General features: G+C 40.8%; 1 protein-coding gene across 7 annotated transcripts in view; it reads right to left on the reverse strand.

Moving 5' to 3' along the window:
• The window catches only part of PRPF40A (pre-mRNA processing factor 40 homolog A), a 45,379-nt gene extending 28,093 nt beyond the window's left edge, over positions 1-17,286 (reverse strand). For 4 of the 7 annotated variants that reach the window (XM_038421475.2, XM_038421473.2, XM_038421472.2 and 1 more), the window contains exons 1-5: positions 16,505-17,286; positions 13,097-13,234; positions 9,372-9,452; positions 6,966-6,996; positions 916-938 (exon numbers count right to left, since the gene is read on the reverse strand). In XM_038421475.2, coding sequence (XP_038277403.1) covers positions 916-938; positions 6,966-6,996; positions 9,372-9,452; positions 13,097-13,234; positions 16,505-16,861 — 630 coding nt within the window. In that variant the 5' untranslated portion in view covers positions 16,862-17,286. The remainder of the gene's footprint in view (positions 1-915; positions 939-6,965; positions 6,997-9,371; positions 9,453-13,096; positions 13,235-16,504) is intronic. The other 3 variants (XM_038421478.2, XM_038421474.2, XM_038421471.2) reach the window with 1 other exon arrangement.
• Positions 17,287-17,301: the final 15 nt, after the last annotated feature.

Here is a 17,301-nt window from a genome sequence, read left to right on the forward strand (position 1 = left end):
ATTTTAATGATTGCTGTCTTGAGAACTAGAAGAACTAGAAAAACGCTCTCCTAAAAGTCCAAGAGAGATTAATAAAACTGGGACTTTTCAGCTTGGAAAAGAGAGGACTAAGGGGGGGATATGATTGAGGTCTATAAAATCATGACTAGTGTGGAGAAAGTAAACAAGGAAGTGTTATTTACTCCTCATAACACAAGAACTAGGGATCACCAAATGAAATTAATAGGCAGCAGATTTAAAAAGAACAATTGGAAGTATTTTTCACACAACCCACAGTCAACCTGTAGAACTCTTTGCCAGAGGATGTTGTGAAGGCCAAGACTATAACAGGGTTCCAAAAAGAACTAGTTAAGTTCATGGAGGATAGGTCCATCAATGGCTATTAGCCAAGATGGGCAGGGATGGTGTCCTTAGCTTCTGTTGCCCATTCCCAGTTTCTGGCAAACAGGGGATGGATCACTGGACGATTACCATACTTGTTCTGTTCATTCCCTCTGGAGCACCTGGCATTGGCCACTGTCAGAAGATAGGATACTGGGCTAGATGGACCTTTGGTCTGACCCAGTAAGGCCGTTCTTATGTTCTAATCAGAAAACTCAATGGGAGCAAAGAGAAGCTCAGTACACCTGGCATTCAGGTCTAAATACTGAATGGCAAGAGTGTTGGTTGACAAACTAATACAAATACTTCAGGGGCAACTAAAGTTTTCAAACACTAGTCAAAGACTGGTAGTCTAATAGAAAAAAATATTGATCCCTAAGCATGTAAACTGATTTAGAATGAATGCATAAGTAACGTGTTAGTAAAAGTAACATGGGGGGTGGGTATCAAATAAGGTTTTTCTTTAAATGTCCATATATGGACTTATGGTCATTGTACTTCTATTAACTTTCTGAAGCCTTGGTTTTTACTCACCTGTGTTCCAGGTGGTGTAGTGCCTATTTTTTTTAAAAAAAACAAACAAACAAACAAACAGAAAACAGAATGAGAAACACTAGTGTTCTAGGAAAAACACTTCTAAATTCTATTTTTTCCCCTCTGGCCTTTTATAAATTAAAAAATGACTTACTGTAAATAAAAGATTTGATAAAAACTAAAAGATAAATGACCTACCCGTAACTCCAGTTCAAGAAGATTATGAAGATAGATTAACCCTTGGAATGGGCACCCAGGGGCATCCAACCAGAACTCTTTTGCCAAGAATGTCTGTTGGGGCTACACACGTTCTTGCAGCACCAGCTGTTCCGGGCCTATAATAAGCCATGACCCACAAACACAATCTACTTTTCATTATGCAGGTCCCAGTTCAGGAAAACAACTCTATTCATGGCAGCACTTAAGCATGTGCTTAATTTCCATTTAAGTCACTCGGACACAAGCATGTGCTTAAATGTTTTCTTGAGCCATGTCCTCAGAATTTGAATTAAAAGACTCCAAAGAGGGCAAGGAGGGTCAGGAGTGTGAATCCATATCAACCACCCAATTGAAAAACCAATTACTGTCAAATAGCCTCTCTTTCTTCTTCCAGCATAAACACTATCGATCTTTACTCTTGAAGACTAAGTAGCAGTAAAAATCCCCAAAATTTCCATACTGTGGTACATGTACCACAATGCTACGAGAGTTGTTAGAAGTTGTATATGGTCATACAGTTGTTGTCCCCTTTTAAGGCGAAGTGGGCCAAGGGCCAGCCAAATCCTGTTCCTTGACATAGTATCTTTAAGGAAATTGGTATTCAAGGGAGCAGCAGATCAGGTGGGAAATGGGGCCAGATGTAAATCAGGTAGCTACCTCCTTAACATGATAAAACCTAGCTGTTAGGTGATGCCCAGGAGGAGGAGAGACAGCCTTGAAAGGAGAATTACAGGGGAACATCAAGTCAGGAGAGAGGTTCCTTGGGATGGGAACCAGAATAGCTGGTTGACTGTGGAAGCCTGCCTGAATCATAACATACCCCTGGGGGAAGAGGGCCTGAAAGAAGGAGAAGAAAGGTGAGTCTTCAGATCAAGATCATGCAGTGGGGCAGGAACCTGGATATGGGTAGTGCTGGGTACACTCCAAGGAATTATGTGCACAAAAAATGATGCAAAATTGTTATGCAAAATTGTACTTTTTCTTTTTCAGAGTTTTAATACAGAAAAACGTTATATAAATACAGCCTCTTTAGACAGATATGGAAGACAGTATTCATGAATTTTGTTTTTATAAAAGCACATTTTAACCACAAAACCCATATCTTTATCATCAGTTAACAAAAAGTTAAAGTCACTAAAGTGACCCAGCATGTGTGGTTTGTGAAACTGAAAAATAGTTGTTAAATAGTGACTACTTAAATTAAGACTAATTTTTTTTATAGTGAATTGGTACCAAAAATATATTTTTTTTTTACAATAAAGTTGATAATCACCACATCTTTCAAACTCCAAGATTGAAATAAAAAAAGAAAAAATAAACAGAATATTGTAAATCTTTGCTCTGTACAAGAATACGCAAGATATACTGTGTATCTGCACAGTTTCTTTCATTCCAAATATGAAAACACAAGCAAAATAAATAAAGTAACAAGCACAGAAAGTAGAAATGAAGAAAAAAATGTAACATTTTTAAATACACTAAGGATAGGACAAGTAAAGAGCTTAAATTGTAGCAAGGGAGATTTAGATTAGGCATTAGGAAAAAATTCCCATCTGTAAGGGCAGTAAGCACTGGAACAAGTTACCAAGGGAGGATATGGAATTTCCATCATTGGAGGTTTCTAAGATCAGGTTAGACAAACACCTGCCAGGAATGGTTCCGACAATACTTAGTCCTGCCTCAGTGCAGGGGACAGGACTAGATGACCTATTGAAGTCCTTTCCGCTCCCACATTTTTAAGATTCTATGGACAACATCCAACCGCTCTTATCAAGCAACTGTAGTTATGTTGATACAGGTTGAAATAAAGCACTACACTTTATGAGATTGTCCTTGCAGCTAAGTCTCTCTTTTTAAATACTTTTGTGATTTGTTCAAGTAGTATGCAATTGTTGATTTCCTCTCATAGTTGAGAACACCATCAGTATTTTTGGCAAAACTATTTAATGCTACATCTATCCTCACTGTCTGTCATTTTACTATGTCCTTTACGGTTAATAGCAGTAGTGTAGTTGGGAATGGAAATTTGGGTGGGTCATAACTTACGATAGACAAATATCACAGCACCCTTAGTCCTGAGCCCTGTCTCCTTCCAGCTAGCCCCATCCAATGAGCTCCTATCTGGCTGCGTGCATGTGTGTGCGCCAGAGACAGACAGACAAAGGGACACCTCGTCCATCTCCCAAACACATTCCCTGCTCCTCCAGATGGGGCAGGCCTCATCTCCCTTATCAGCTGTGACCCTGGGTGCTGGCCAGGGCTGACCAGCACCACCCACTGAGGAGGTGCTACCACATGACACAGAAAGGAGGTGGTGGCAGCACATAGACCTGTCTCTGCCAGGGCCTCCCTGCTTGCCCTGTGGTGGAGACCAAGAAGCATTCCTTCCCCTCAGGGAGTGACACAGACCAAACTTTGGGAAAGTCTCAGATCTGAGGTGTGTGGCATATACTCAAAAGAATGTGTGACATCCTAGCATATGTGGAGGGGGAGGCAGACACCCCCAGACTATAGAGCTCGGGGACCTGAAGGCCCACCCATGGGAACACATTCCCAATCCCTGACCAGCCCTGTGGCCTGGCTTCCCCTGTGCTCACTAGGTCCACCCCTAGCACCAGCCAGCAACATTGTAGGCTGCCACTGCTGCCTGTGCCACCAACACAAGCCAGCCAAGTGAAAAATGCTGCAGGCCAGTAGGGGCTGCATTTGCCTGGCCATGCTTTCATCATGCTGTGGGCTGGGCTCTACATTGTTCCATGCTGCCACTTCTGTTGCCCCTTCTCACCATGCCTGCCTTGCTGCCCCATCACCTCTCCCCACTGCTCCAGAGCCAGCCTACCATCCATGCAGCCCCACCTTGGTAGGGCATAGTGGCTAAAGGCAGCACCACCCTCACTCCCTCTGCCCAGTCTGCATGCCCAGTGGCAACATGGATAGCCCCACAGATGAAGTGCTGCTTGCCCTGCTCTGTGGGGAGATGGACCCATCAAGCCAGTATGAGGGTGAGGGCAAGCGCTCAGACAATAAATTTGGGTGGGCAATGCAGCGCCCTGTCTAGGCCATATTATGCAATATTATACTCCTATGCGTAGTGAAACGTATTAAGCTTGCAATTATGAGGGCGAGTGATTGCGTAATTCCCTGGGGAGAAGCTGGGTAAGCCTGCTTGACTCTATGCATAGCCCTGTGAAGGAAGGGCTGTGAAACCCTTAATCGAGAAGAAGGAATCTGTGGCTCCAAAGGGCAGAAGGAGTCCTGTGGTGAAGACTCTTCGGGGAGGGGAGCTATAGCGAGACTTGCAGAGTTCCCTGGCTCAGAGGGAACCGGACAGGAACTTGAAGCTTTTGAACAAGAGTGAAATGAGACTAATGCTGCTAAGGCCTGGTCTACACTGTGGGGGGACAGGGTGCGAACTAAGTCAGTCTAAGTTATGCAACTTCAGCTATGAAAATAGCGTAGCTGAAGTAGACATACTTAGAGCTACTTACCGCGGTTTCTTCACTGCAGTAGGTTGAATGCTAACATTCCTCTGTTGACTCTGCCTACGCTTCTCGCTCCAGTGGAGTACCAGAATCAACGGGAGAGTGCTCGACCGTTGATTTATCACAGTTTCACTAGATGCGATAAATCGACCCCCACTGGATTGATCACTCCAGAGATAAGTGTAGACATGTCCCAAGGCTCCCCACCTCTCTATCCCTCCCTTCTTACATATGCACTCTCCACCAGAGCTCACATGCACTCAAAGCTCTACCATCTGTCTAACATCATTAGAGCTGGGCAGGGAACAGTTTTCCTACTTCACAAAACGTTTTGTAATTTCAAAAAATTTTCCCGTTCTGCATTGGGATAAAACTTAGACCTTTCAAAGTTGATGTGTTTTGGGTTTGTTTGTTTTTTTGTTTTTTTTTTTTTGAGGGAAGAACTATTCTGGAGTGGATCTGTCTCAATATCTCCTGTTGGAGCTGTTCCACTTTGTATAGAAAAATATTCACTGAAGTAGGGACTGGAAACTCAGTCTCACTGATCTCAGGTGAGTGCCTTAACAACCGCATAATAGTGCAGGGGTCTCAAACTTGATTGCACCGTGACCCTCTGCTGACAACAAAAATTATTACGTGATCCCAGGAGAGGGAACTAAAGCCTGAGCCCAGCTGCCCAAGGTGGCAGGGCAAAACCCAAGCCCCACCATCCCAGGTTGGGGGGGGAGGGGGAAGAGGGAGGGAGCAAAGCCCAAGGGCTTCAGCACCAGGCAGGGGGCCTGTAACCTGAGTCCCGCCACCCAGGGCGGAAGCCCTTGGGCTTGGGTCCCAGGTGATGGGGCTCGGGCTCTGGCCTTGGCCCCAGCCCCCAACAAGTCTGAGCCAGCCATGGGGGCTGCATTAAAATGGGGTAGCGACTCACTTTCTCACAGTTTGAGAACCACTGTTATAGTGGGTTTCCCTGCCCCCGATATTCCATCCTGTACCTGAGAAACTTATAAATTCTTGCAGAAAAGTTAAAGAACTTTGACAAAGAAGCATTTTCCGATTAAATAGATTTATCGAAGAATTCTCAACTAGTTCTAAACCTCACATTCTCTAAGGTTCCAGTGGGACTCCTCCAGCCAAACTCCCTTCTTTTCTAATTTTCCCCAGGCAGATCTCCACCAGATTCATTCAAATTTTATTTTATTGTGAGTCCATAAATATTTAAATGAAGCCTATTAAGACCTAAAATAAATGTGCATGAAGGAGCAATTTGCATCCGGCACTTCCAACATCTTTTTTTTTTTTTTTTTTTTTAAAGAGCTAATTTTTGTACATGAACTAATAATGTTTGGGAATGGCTGATGCATACACTATTTTAGACCTGGTGGAATGAACCTCAGCACCATCAAGCACTGAAACATCTGCAAGATCACAGACCTGAATGTGCTCTTCAATCCATTTAGACAACCTCTAAATAGTAATAATCTGTCTGGATTTATCTGAAATTACAAATAGTCCAGAAGATTCAGAGAGATCTTAATTCTATCCAAGTATTAAATAAGGGCCTCTTAACACCCAAGCTATGCCATTTATCTTCTCCCAGTACTGAGTGCAGATCAGGTGAAAACATGGGTAATTTAATAGCATGAGTTCCACCAGAACTAAACACCATCTTAGTGAAGACACAGGTTACCCTTATGGCTCTCAGACTCATTATAATGACGTTCTAGACACTGGCAATCCAATCTTCAAGGAAAAGTTTACACAAACATCTTTGCTCTTGATTATCAATTGGCGATTCCATCAGTTTCATGAGCACTAAGTTCAACTCAGCTCCGAAGAAGGTGCTATTCATGCATGGGTGGAAAGAATCTTTTTACTGGAGAATGTACACCAAATTAGATATGGGACAACCTGAAGAATATGGGAAGGAGGTACGAGTTCCCGAAATACCCTCTTGGTCTGAATGTTTGGTATTGCAGGGGAATACAGATGGGCCGAGAATCTCAAGAGTAGAGGTCTATAATGACAGACAATACTTGAAGGAGAAAAAATAAAATGATATAAAATCAAATACAAAAACGTTAAAGAAAACTAACAAGACACAAAACAAGGTTTTAAGGCATATAAAAATTATCCTTTTGTTTTCTTTCCATGAAAGTTTTTTCATGTCTGAAAAAGACATTAGGAAAGATAAAACATCACTATAAACTAAACTTAATAAAGAGTTTATATAAATAAAAGGGAAATTGGATAAAGATTAATTTACATTGTTTGTAAACTTAAGCTTCATTTTTTTTAGATTTATTAATTCCAAGTCTATTAAAAGATTTTAAAAATTTAATGATTGCATATACATACCTACTTGTGTGTCCATACTGTTTACTCCTGGCTGTAGAAACAACCAACGTATTATTTAAAAACAGTATATTAAAATACGTTACTAAATATCATAATCAATTCAAAGAAGCAACTTGTTCAAGTTTTTCCAGCAGCAAAATGCTCCATCAATTTAAATGTGGTTCTCCATCCCCCCCACATAATAATTATGGGAATTCCAGCTCTATAAGAAAGTAATTTAGGATAACAAGATACTTTTCTGAAAGAGCCATACGTTCACCAATTCATTTCAATGAATCTCTTGCCAACCTTACAAAGAACAGACCTTCAGCATGCAAATGGAACACTCATCCAATATATACAGTGCAGATGACCAGCGAATTCCAATGCTGAAATAACACACCTGACGCAAACCATGAGGGTGTGTTTGTGACTGATACCACCACCTGTGTAATACTTTAAACCTTGATTGATTCAAACAGCAATAGATCAGCTTTTACCCATGAAGAAGAGATGAGCCTTGGGTACATGTCTGAATAAACTTTTTCAGACTTAGGTCAATAAAGACATACTGCAACATCACCACTATGAGTAGTGCAATCACTTGATTTATCACACACAATTTTTTTGTCAACTTAGTACTAATAGAAAAATGGATTAACAATTGATTCACTAAATCTACCATGGATTATTATTTCTATTAATCATTATACTTCAACAGCTGAGTCTGCTCTACTTTTAATAGATTGTCATGGGTACCCAGAGCCTTGATTGGCACTCTTTTACGGTTAGTACAAATCTCAGAAACAAAGGGGGAAAAGAGAGGATTAAAAGGATTTAAGAATTTCTTGACTTCTATCTTTTTATGTAAAGCTTTAACAGATACACAAGTTTACCATTCATTGGACTCAGTCCTTCAGTTACTTGATTTTTTTCAGGCAGTCTGCACAAGAGATAACTGAACATCTAAATAATACTGATTAGCAAGGTAGATCCAATAAAAACACCCATACGGGTGCAATCAAGTTCAAGGTTACCCAAATGATCACTTTGAGAGTAAATGATCTTGCTTTAGGCACTGGGGAAAAATTTCAAAAATACCTAAGTGACTTAAAGGGAAAGCCCCTTTTACTATCAATGTGACTAAGGCCCCTAAGAAACTTAGGCACCTTTGAAAATTGAACCAACTGTATATATATATTAAACTGCACTATCTAAAGCTCTATTTAATTTTCTGCCCAGGTAAGTAAACACTATAAGGATATCCAAACAGATATTTAGATTTTCAAAGCATGAAAAAAATCAAATGATAATTACCAATAAACTGCTTGATAATATGGGAGAGAGAACTCAACTGATTTCCAGACTCCAAATTTCAGAAGTACTACATTCAAGCTCAATTTATCTGAACTAGGAAAAAGACTTCCAGATGTAATTTTTTATCCAATCAAACTGCCAACACCAGCTGATCTAAAGTGATGCTATGGTAAGGTCACAAAAAGTGTGTTTTTGTTTTTTATTTTTCTGAGTAAAGCTTCTTTCACCTGCCAATATGACCCAGGAAAAAATTCCTTCCTGACCCAAATATCACAAAGCATGTAAGCAAGACCCAGCTGTCAACCACCATATAGCATGAAAATGAAATAGTTATCTTAATTTAAAAGAGAAAATATTGTCATGTTTAGACTGTGAAACAACATATCCTTAAAAAGTATACAATTTGTAAGTTGTACTTAACTGATATTATTCCTGATCATTTTATAGTATGAAAGTATTTGTCAGAGCTCCAAAAACCAACTGAAATAATATTTTCATATATTTAAAATTGGATTGAATTTTAGCATACTAGATCTCTCTTTTTAACCTCTTTTGACTACGGTGCTTTTGTTTCCCTAAGATCTCTGAAATTCCTCCAAAGCTTATAATGGGCAATCCAACTTAATATGAAAGAAAACAATGATATTTCTGTTATTGGCATCTTTTAAGAGATTTAATGAATTAAAATTGTTTCACTATTTTTTGCTGCGTATTATTAATGTGGAAATCTGGATGAGTACTAAACACCTTATTTTTTAAAAAGTTACAATAGATGTACAAAGAGAAAGTGCTTGGTGTTATAAGAAATCAATAGTTATATGCAATATTGAAATCTGGGTAGAGAGAATATTTTGCACGTTAAGGAAGTAATTAGATTAAATACAGATCACTCCTCCACTAAGGTGCAAGTGACTGCTTTTGTGTGCGTCTTCTGAAGCTTTATTCAACTACTCACCTCTTCCTCACAGAATTTTATACACAAAGGAGGACATTTTTAGCACAATTTTATACAAGTTCAAAAGCTTGACTAGACTTTACGAAATGCTAGTAATAGTGTTCACATAGGGTAAGATAGTTTAAAAAGCGAAGGAGACAAGTTTTAAAGATTACCGGTACAGTAGGCTGCATATGTGCTTGGGACATATGAGACATCATCATTCCAGGCATCATTGACTGCATCATTCCAGGCATCTACAATTAAAATGTTATTGTAGAGTGTAATTGAGAAAATATATAGCACCAAGTATGAACTTTTTATGATAGTGTACCAGTCTCTAACTAGTTATTCTGTTTGATAAACAAGTCTAATAATCCCCTAGGACAAAAGAAAGTGTAGTAGAAGTTTGTAGAAGTCTACATAAAACTAGCAACAATGTTAAGTTAGGAAATAGCTAGATTTTCCACAAATCCACTCCAACAGACTTCCCAGTTTAAAGAGAAGAAGAGCATACATTTCAACTCAGCTCTGAAATATAAGCAGAAAGCTAAGACATCTATTGTAGACAGCACTACTTGGATTACATGAGAATATGTAATATTAAAATGACAAGATGAGTAATCTATTGATAATGCTGTGCCCATCATAATAGGAATCCTAGGCTAGAACAGGGAACATAGAAGGAAAGATTTCTCAGAAAATCTGGGGGCCAACAACAACAAAATCGGTTAAGTATCACAAATGCTAATTCAGACTCTAAATTGGTCCCCTTTGTGATCTTCCACAACTCTCTTAACTTTGATGCCTTCTTTCCCTTGTCTGCTAGGAGGAGTAATTCTTGAGGTAACTGCCTCACAGTAGTGTTATAAGAATTAATGTTTGCCAAGATCTTTCAAGATGAATAGTGCTATTAAAAGAGTTAAGTAGCAAGAGCGAAGAGTTCTCAACCAGTTCTTGAATGGTTATAAACATCTAGAAAAACATGTAACATCAATGAAACCACGCTACTTCCCTTAAAACAATTTGAACATGGTAATGTGGACTGGCTATTACAATTTGTTAAAATTTTAGTCCAGATCTATGTACTGTCTGATGAAACGAAGACCCATAGTTTTTATTTTGATAAGCTAATTTTTGTCTGGGAGTACATGCTTAGACTATTTTGAAGAGGCAGTAACCACAGCAAATTTATATAGATAAGTTACTTGTTAGTGACCAACTGATGCACTATAAAGCTGTTTAAAAATTTTCTTAAAAAGATTTCCTTCATATTTTGCGCTTTTCCCAGTTTTCCACTAATTCTCAATATTAAGAGCTGATAAGCCATAAATAAATGTGGCAAAGAGCACAAACAGAAGTGCTATGCTAATCTGATCATATTCAGCTGACTAAAATTTTGTCACTCAGTTCCCAAAGAGGCCTTGGGAAGTCAACCCCTTTACGTTTCAGTCATCCCCCATTACCTTCATAGACTTTGGCAGGCTGGCCAAGTGACCCCATCCCCCTGTATCTTCAGGGAGCATCAGATTACCACTCCCCTCATCTTGCATCTTGTGTGGAGAGAGGGATAATTTGGTAGGGCTACTGCTCCACCCTCAATCCACAAGGTTTTCTTGGGAGGGTGAGGAAGAAAGGAAAAGTTGGAAGGCGGCCCTCCTATTCCTCGTCATCCTGTAGAAGCAGGAGAAGAAAGCACTCTTGCCCCACTGCTACTTCCAACTAAGTGGGAGCCGAACATGTGAAGTTTCCTAGAAGTTGCACAAGTACCTACCGGAATCTCAAGCATTCCCTATTGCTCTGAAGCCTCTCTCTGTAGTTAGAAAAACCGTTGTTTTTTGAGATAATACTACAGTTATTCTCAGGCCCAAAGCCCTTGCAGATTGAAGGATTGGAAAAAAGACCCAATTATTTTCAGTCTCAGGAGATTTTCTTGTGAATTAAGTAGGGGGCAGCCCTAGAGAGTCACTCAAAGACACAAAGAGTAGCAATGGCCTTGTCCCACCAAGATACCTGAGAAGCGAGTTTACAAACCTGCAGACTGTCCCCTCCCAGAATGCTTCAGAGAGAAGCAGAAGAACCAGGTATTTGCTAGGGGAATGGTCCTAGCATCCAAGGAGATGGGCCAATAGACCAACATTTGCAGTTTAGTAGATTTAGAGTCAGAATACCAGCCTACTGGCCCATTCTTATTGGCCATATAGTCATTAAACCTCTAACTTCCCCTCATTTACTTTCCCTTCCGCATCCCCTCAAGAGCCTTTTCTTCCACAATGTCTGCCAGAAGCTTGCTGACTAAGTCATCTACTTACTTTTTTCATTTATTACACTATGTGGGAACTGCTCATTACATGGACAGAAGGGGTAAGATGACAGATGAAGGAGACACAAAGGCAATGGGACTCTGGCTGAAAACTTTTAGGTAAGAGATGACAAGGGGACTGACAAGTGTGTTTATTATTTTAAAAAACACAGGTTTCAGAGTAGCAGCCGTGTTAGTCTGTATTCGCAAAAAGAAAAGGAGTACTTGTGGCACCTTAGAGACTAACAAATTTATTAGAGCATAAGCTTTCGTGAGCTACAGCTCACTTCATCGGATGCTGTAGCTCACGAAAGCTTATGCTCTAATAAATTTGTTAGTCTCTAAGGTGCCACAAGTACTCCTTTTTTTTTTTAAAAAAACACAAACGCTCATAATTGGTAAGACATGTACCGATGATCAATCAAATCACTCTGTTTTCACATTGCATCACCCCACCTCCATCTGCCTTTGTCTTTTTAAACTGCATTACTCTTTGCAGCAAGTATGTATTCAATATAACGGACTGCCATACTGTGTACTGCAGCGTGAAAAATGTACCAGACATCCTTCAGACCTACATCTACTAATAGGGTAGATGAGCCACCCTCCAGTCATTAAAATTCAGGGGTTGCCCCAATACTCTGGGAACAGGGGTGATGGAATTCCTACCATGGAGCTGATCCTGGACCTTTCGCAGGAGGCTCCATCTTTCATACCGGCCTCTGACTAGCAGGTGTCTTGTAACTTTGAATGTGCTTTAGATTCCTCATAATGTTCGCAGGAAGGGTGTTCCCGCAACTTCCCACCCCTCGGTCTTGTCAATTTGATTCTGCTTTTGTTTAGGAAAGCCAGGTTCACCAGAAGCAACACTAGAGATTTCTGCATATTCAGGAAGGGAACTGCCCTATTTCAAATTCAGAACTTACTTAATAAGGGACAGGACCTTTAATTATTAAAAATAGAAAGCTTACAAAATACACGAAGGTATAGTTTAGGCCCCCCTTTACTTGCCACAAAATTTTATACTTGCCACTGAGTGGCCAAGTTTATTTTTCGAGATATGCATCATGTTGACAGACCAGAAATAACAGTATGTTATGGAAGTGTAAAATAGCACCAAATAATTTTACATTTCTTCCCTCCATCTCCTGTAATTTTCTTCTATCCCTGGTTATAATACTTTCTTAGCACAGAGCCAAAGAAACAGAAATGTTGCAGCTTCAACATTATGACACTACAGTCTCTTGCTAGAATTAAAAGGGGAGTTAGTTTGTTTTCAGGATTTTTGGTTTTTAGAACTGCAAACTGCTAGATGCCCCTTATTTGTCCTGAAAGACTAATAAAATACTGTCTAAATTAACAACAACAAAAGTTGTGAATTCAAGTACCGAATCTTTTTATTTTAAATTTTGAAATCACAAGACAATTTTATTATTTTTGTTACAACTGTAGTTTCTGCATTACCAATGAACAATGCTATAGAAACACTACATTTTAATGACTATTAACATTATTCTTTCCAAGCAACTCTGGGAGACTTACCTGTCTCTCAAATGATTGGGGGGGGGGGGGGAGAAAGACACAGATAAGCTGCCTTACCTGCCCCATTGGTGGTCCTCCCATTGGAGGCATCATCTGAGGCATCATTCCATGTGGAACCGGTGGCATGTTCGGTGGCCTCTGGCCCATCGGGTGCATTCCCATAGGTGGATAATGCGGCATGCCTGGATGCCCCATCTGAAAAACAAGGTTAATAAACAAAGATATTAACATCAAAGCACAAATGGTAGAAATGTAACAAAAAGAAAAAAAAACAGGTGCATGATAAATATTCTATTACAGAAGGAATTTGGTCATTTATCTATCTTATCTTCTGATGGATGAAGGAAAATACACAGAAAATTAGCTACATCAAAATGCTTATATGTTCATGACATAGCTCTAAAATGGACCAAACTCTAGAAGAGCAGACAACTAAAGATGGTCAGCAATCATTAATATATATGAAGTTAGCAAATGTACTTAAAAATTCCAGTAGAATACAGAGGAAAAAAAACCTGGAAAACTCCCTCAATGTGTAAATATAACACAAAGGCCTAATACACCTATAGATGCAAACATTTTCATCTGCCATTCCATCTGACTATGCTTAATGGACGTATACACAGGCAGGAAACAGAAATGGACCTTCTCCTTCCTACATTTACTGTAATGTCAATGCTGCTGCTTGTAGATTGGCTCCAATAAATTTTCTCTATATCTTTTCTACAAACATCTATATCATACATTAAACTTTTTATGGCCAAGAACACTTTTCTTTTTAGAATAAACAATAGTTCTAAAGGAAGATTAGTTCTACTAAAAAAATAGTGAAAAAATAACCTACTGCTGAATCTATTCTTTGCAAGGTAATACTACTGGCACTAGGAGACCCAGGGTGAGGAGAGAATTGTGATCTACAAGAATGTGAAACAGTATGGAAGTTGACTTTGTCCAGGGCACTTTCCTCCATAGTGATTTATCCATCAAATTATTAGCATGTTCATCAAAAGATATCAAAGTAATAACAAGTAAACAACTGATAAACTCAAAATCTTAAAACAAAGTAGAATAAACACAAATGGCAAATCTATACAGATCAGAATATGGTCAGTGATCAAATTTTCTCCATCTTATCATAGAAGTACATTTTAAAAGATGGATCTTTTACTGATCCACCATAGTTATTTCGGCTTTAAAGCAGAAGTGACACCTAATAATTAAAATAGTAGTTTTCAGTATATTTGGCAGTGGATGGTAACTTTTAAAATCTCTTTTTAGTTACATAAAACAAATAAAGAGACATCTCCATTGTGATTCCTTCCTTCAATAACATTGAAGACACTGGTTAAATTGAAAGAATAACCAGACAGTTTCTCCATTATTTTTGTACTTTAATTTCAATGGGTCCTTGCAGATCCTCTTGAATGTTGAAAGCGATGGTTTATGGAAATATGAAAGGTTTTTAAAGTTAAAAATCACCACTGATGACTATCCTGCAAAAATCTCCCTTTTTCAATATACCAACATTATCTTAGCTACCAATATAACATCAATTGGTATTGTAAAATGAAAACATTAACTGAAAGTTTGGATTTCAGCTTGCAGATATACAGAATAATGGTTTCTAGCTCTAGTGTTTATTGAGAAAGCAGTCACTAATATTTTGAAATTCAAGTGTAATAAAAGCAAGGGATAATAAGAGAAGTGTGATTTTAATTTGCAACATTTCACAATTTGTCAAGGATTCCCAGTTTTCCAATAATAGAGATAGTATTTATCTGCAGTGTTAGTGCTATCTGAGGCTTCAGATCTTTATATGGTTACCTGGTGTCTTGAAGAAGATATATATATTGGGGGGTGGGGGGTGGGGTTAAAAATCTACTTGGCCAAAATTACAGCAGATTCTAAATTAGCCACTAGGATTTTCAATTCCTGATAATCATAATTTTCCATATAGTAATTCAGAAGTTACTATCATCCTTGGTCACCCAAGCCAAAATGTTCAGAATTAGAAATACCTCATAGCAAACAATGAAAGACATTCTACTTAGAAATAATTCTGCTTCCAATTTATATTTCCATATTTTACATCAATTGGATTGTTTATAAGAAAATGCATTGAACTCAACAAAAAATAACTTGTTTCTATGGGAGGATCCTCATTAGCAAAAAAAAAAAAAAAAACACCAAAAAACAAACATATAAGCAAAAACAAAAAAAACCCACACACAATTATTTTTAAAAAATTTCTTTATTTTTCTCTGCTTATTATACTTATCATGCCGGAAGATATGTAATATTATCCGACCAGGATAATAAAATTGAGAGAGATTAATTTTAAAATTTTAGGTTAGTACAAAAGCACATATTGATAAACTGCACATTTAGAAGTAACACAAAGTATTTTTTAACCTCCCGAGCAAGTTTAGATCTCACAGTAGAAAGAGCAATGTACTCATTTCTTTAACTCCAGGTGTTATACAAATAATCATGGATAGAGGGACAAAGTCTGCCCAGTTCTCTCCTCACACCCCTATATAGGTCAGGAAAAGGCTAACCTTTCTGATCTCAGGCCATTTTCCTCCCCTTTTTCTCCCAGGTGTAACTACCATCCAGTTGCCCCCAGACCTAGAAGCCCTTCTCTCAGTTACACTGTGGTAAAAACATCTCATCCCAGCAATAACATTGCACTTGCCACTTTCTCCATCTCACATAGGCCAGCTCTCTTTGCAATGCTGACTGCAGAAACAAAAAGAAAAGGAGGACTTGTGGCACCTTAGAGACTAACAAATTTATTAGAGCATAAGCTTTCGTGAGCTGAAAGCTTGTGCTCAAATAAATTTGTTAGTCTCTACGGTGCCACAAGTCGTCCTTTTCTTTTTGCAAATACAGACTAACACGGCTGCTACTCCGAAACCTGCAGAAACAAACATTCTCTTAATCCTAGGCCCACAGGGCAGAAATGCAGGGAAGCAAAATACACTCAGAACTCTGCCTCAGACAGCTTTTGAAGGGCATGCAGCATTTTTTACAAAACAAAGTGCTGGAGTCCCTGCCCCAGAGAGCTTACAGTCTAAGAGGAGCTCAGTGGGAGAACAAGCCAGCCCCACAAAGCGACAGGGAACTCCTCTCTCCAGCTCCAACTGGAGCCATTAGCGATGCATTAGTGTCCGCATGTGCATGGCTCACGCTTCACTATTCCCACTGTAGCTGACCCTGTAACTCCCCGAAGGAGCTTCTAAGAAAGGCTCGAGGGGATGCCGCCAGGCTCCTACTGTTCTGGGTTCCCTTCAGGCTCTAACCCAGGCTCCCAGGAAAGAAAGCAGAGCTGCTCCCATGGTGTTACACGCTCACAGAGGTGCCCCCTCCAGGATGCAGCCGGGAGCCATCTCTCTCCTCCCCGCCGCGACGCTGCCATGCAGGTCCCCGCCCCCTCCCCTCTGCAGCGTTTAACCCTTCACTTACCATGAGGGATCCTCTATCCACTCCGCCCGGCCTCATCGAGGGGTTCAGGAGGCTCCCCCCGCCACACCTGCCAAGAAGCCTCCCTCTAAGTTGCTGCCGCGACGAGGGGCCAAAAGGCATCAGAGGCTCAGGCTCCCCGCGGGGCGGGAGCAGCGGGGCCAGGAGGCTGACAGGCTTCCCAGCCGGCCAATCCGGGCGGCCTCCCAACCGGGAACTCTTCGGCGATTGGTCCGCGGCGGAGGCAACGGGGCGGACGGCGTCCCCCGGCGTCAGCTGCATGAGGGGAGGGGGCTTCGGCAAGGAGAAGGGGAGCGGCTGAGGGGAGGCCGCAGCAGCCGCCGAGTCCCCGCCCGACATCGCGACCCCCGGCCCAGCCCGGCACACGGATGGACGTGCGGAGTCTCCCCCGGAAGCCGTACACGAAACCGTTAGCGGTGTCCGGCAGGCAGGAACGCGGAGACCCTGGCCAGGATCGGGCGCCTAAAGAGGCCCAGCGCCGCGGGGAGCGGCAGAGAAAGGGGTCGCGCCGGAATCGGGCCGCACCAGACGAGGGGACGCGCACCGCTAGAAGAAGGGGGAAAGAAAGGGCGGTCGAGCGGGCTGGGGGCCGTCGCTCACCGGGGGAGAGGGCGCGCGAGGGTTGCTCGCGCTAGCCTCTGGAGCTCGCGAGGGGGAAGAAGCTGCGGCGGGGGGGATGAGCGGAAGGAACGCTGGGAAAGGGGTCACGTGGGCGTTGCAGGCGGGGCTAAGGAAGCTAGAAGGAACCACTGACACCTAAGAAGGGGGGGGCGAGAAGC

Source organism: Dermochelys coriacea, chromosome 11 (assembly GCF_009764565.3).
Source record: "Dermochelys coriacea isolate rDerCor1 chromosome 11, rDerCor1.pri.v4, whole genome shotgun sequence".
NCBI lineage: Eukaryota > Metazoa > Chordata > Testudines > Dermochelyidae > Dermochelys > Dermochelys coriacea.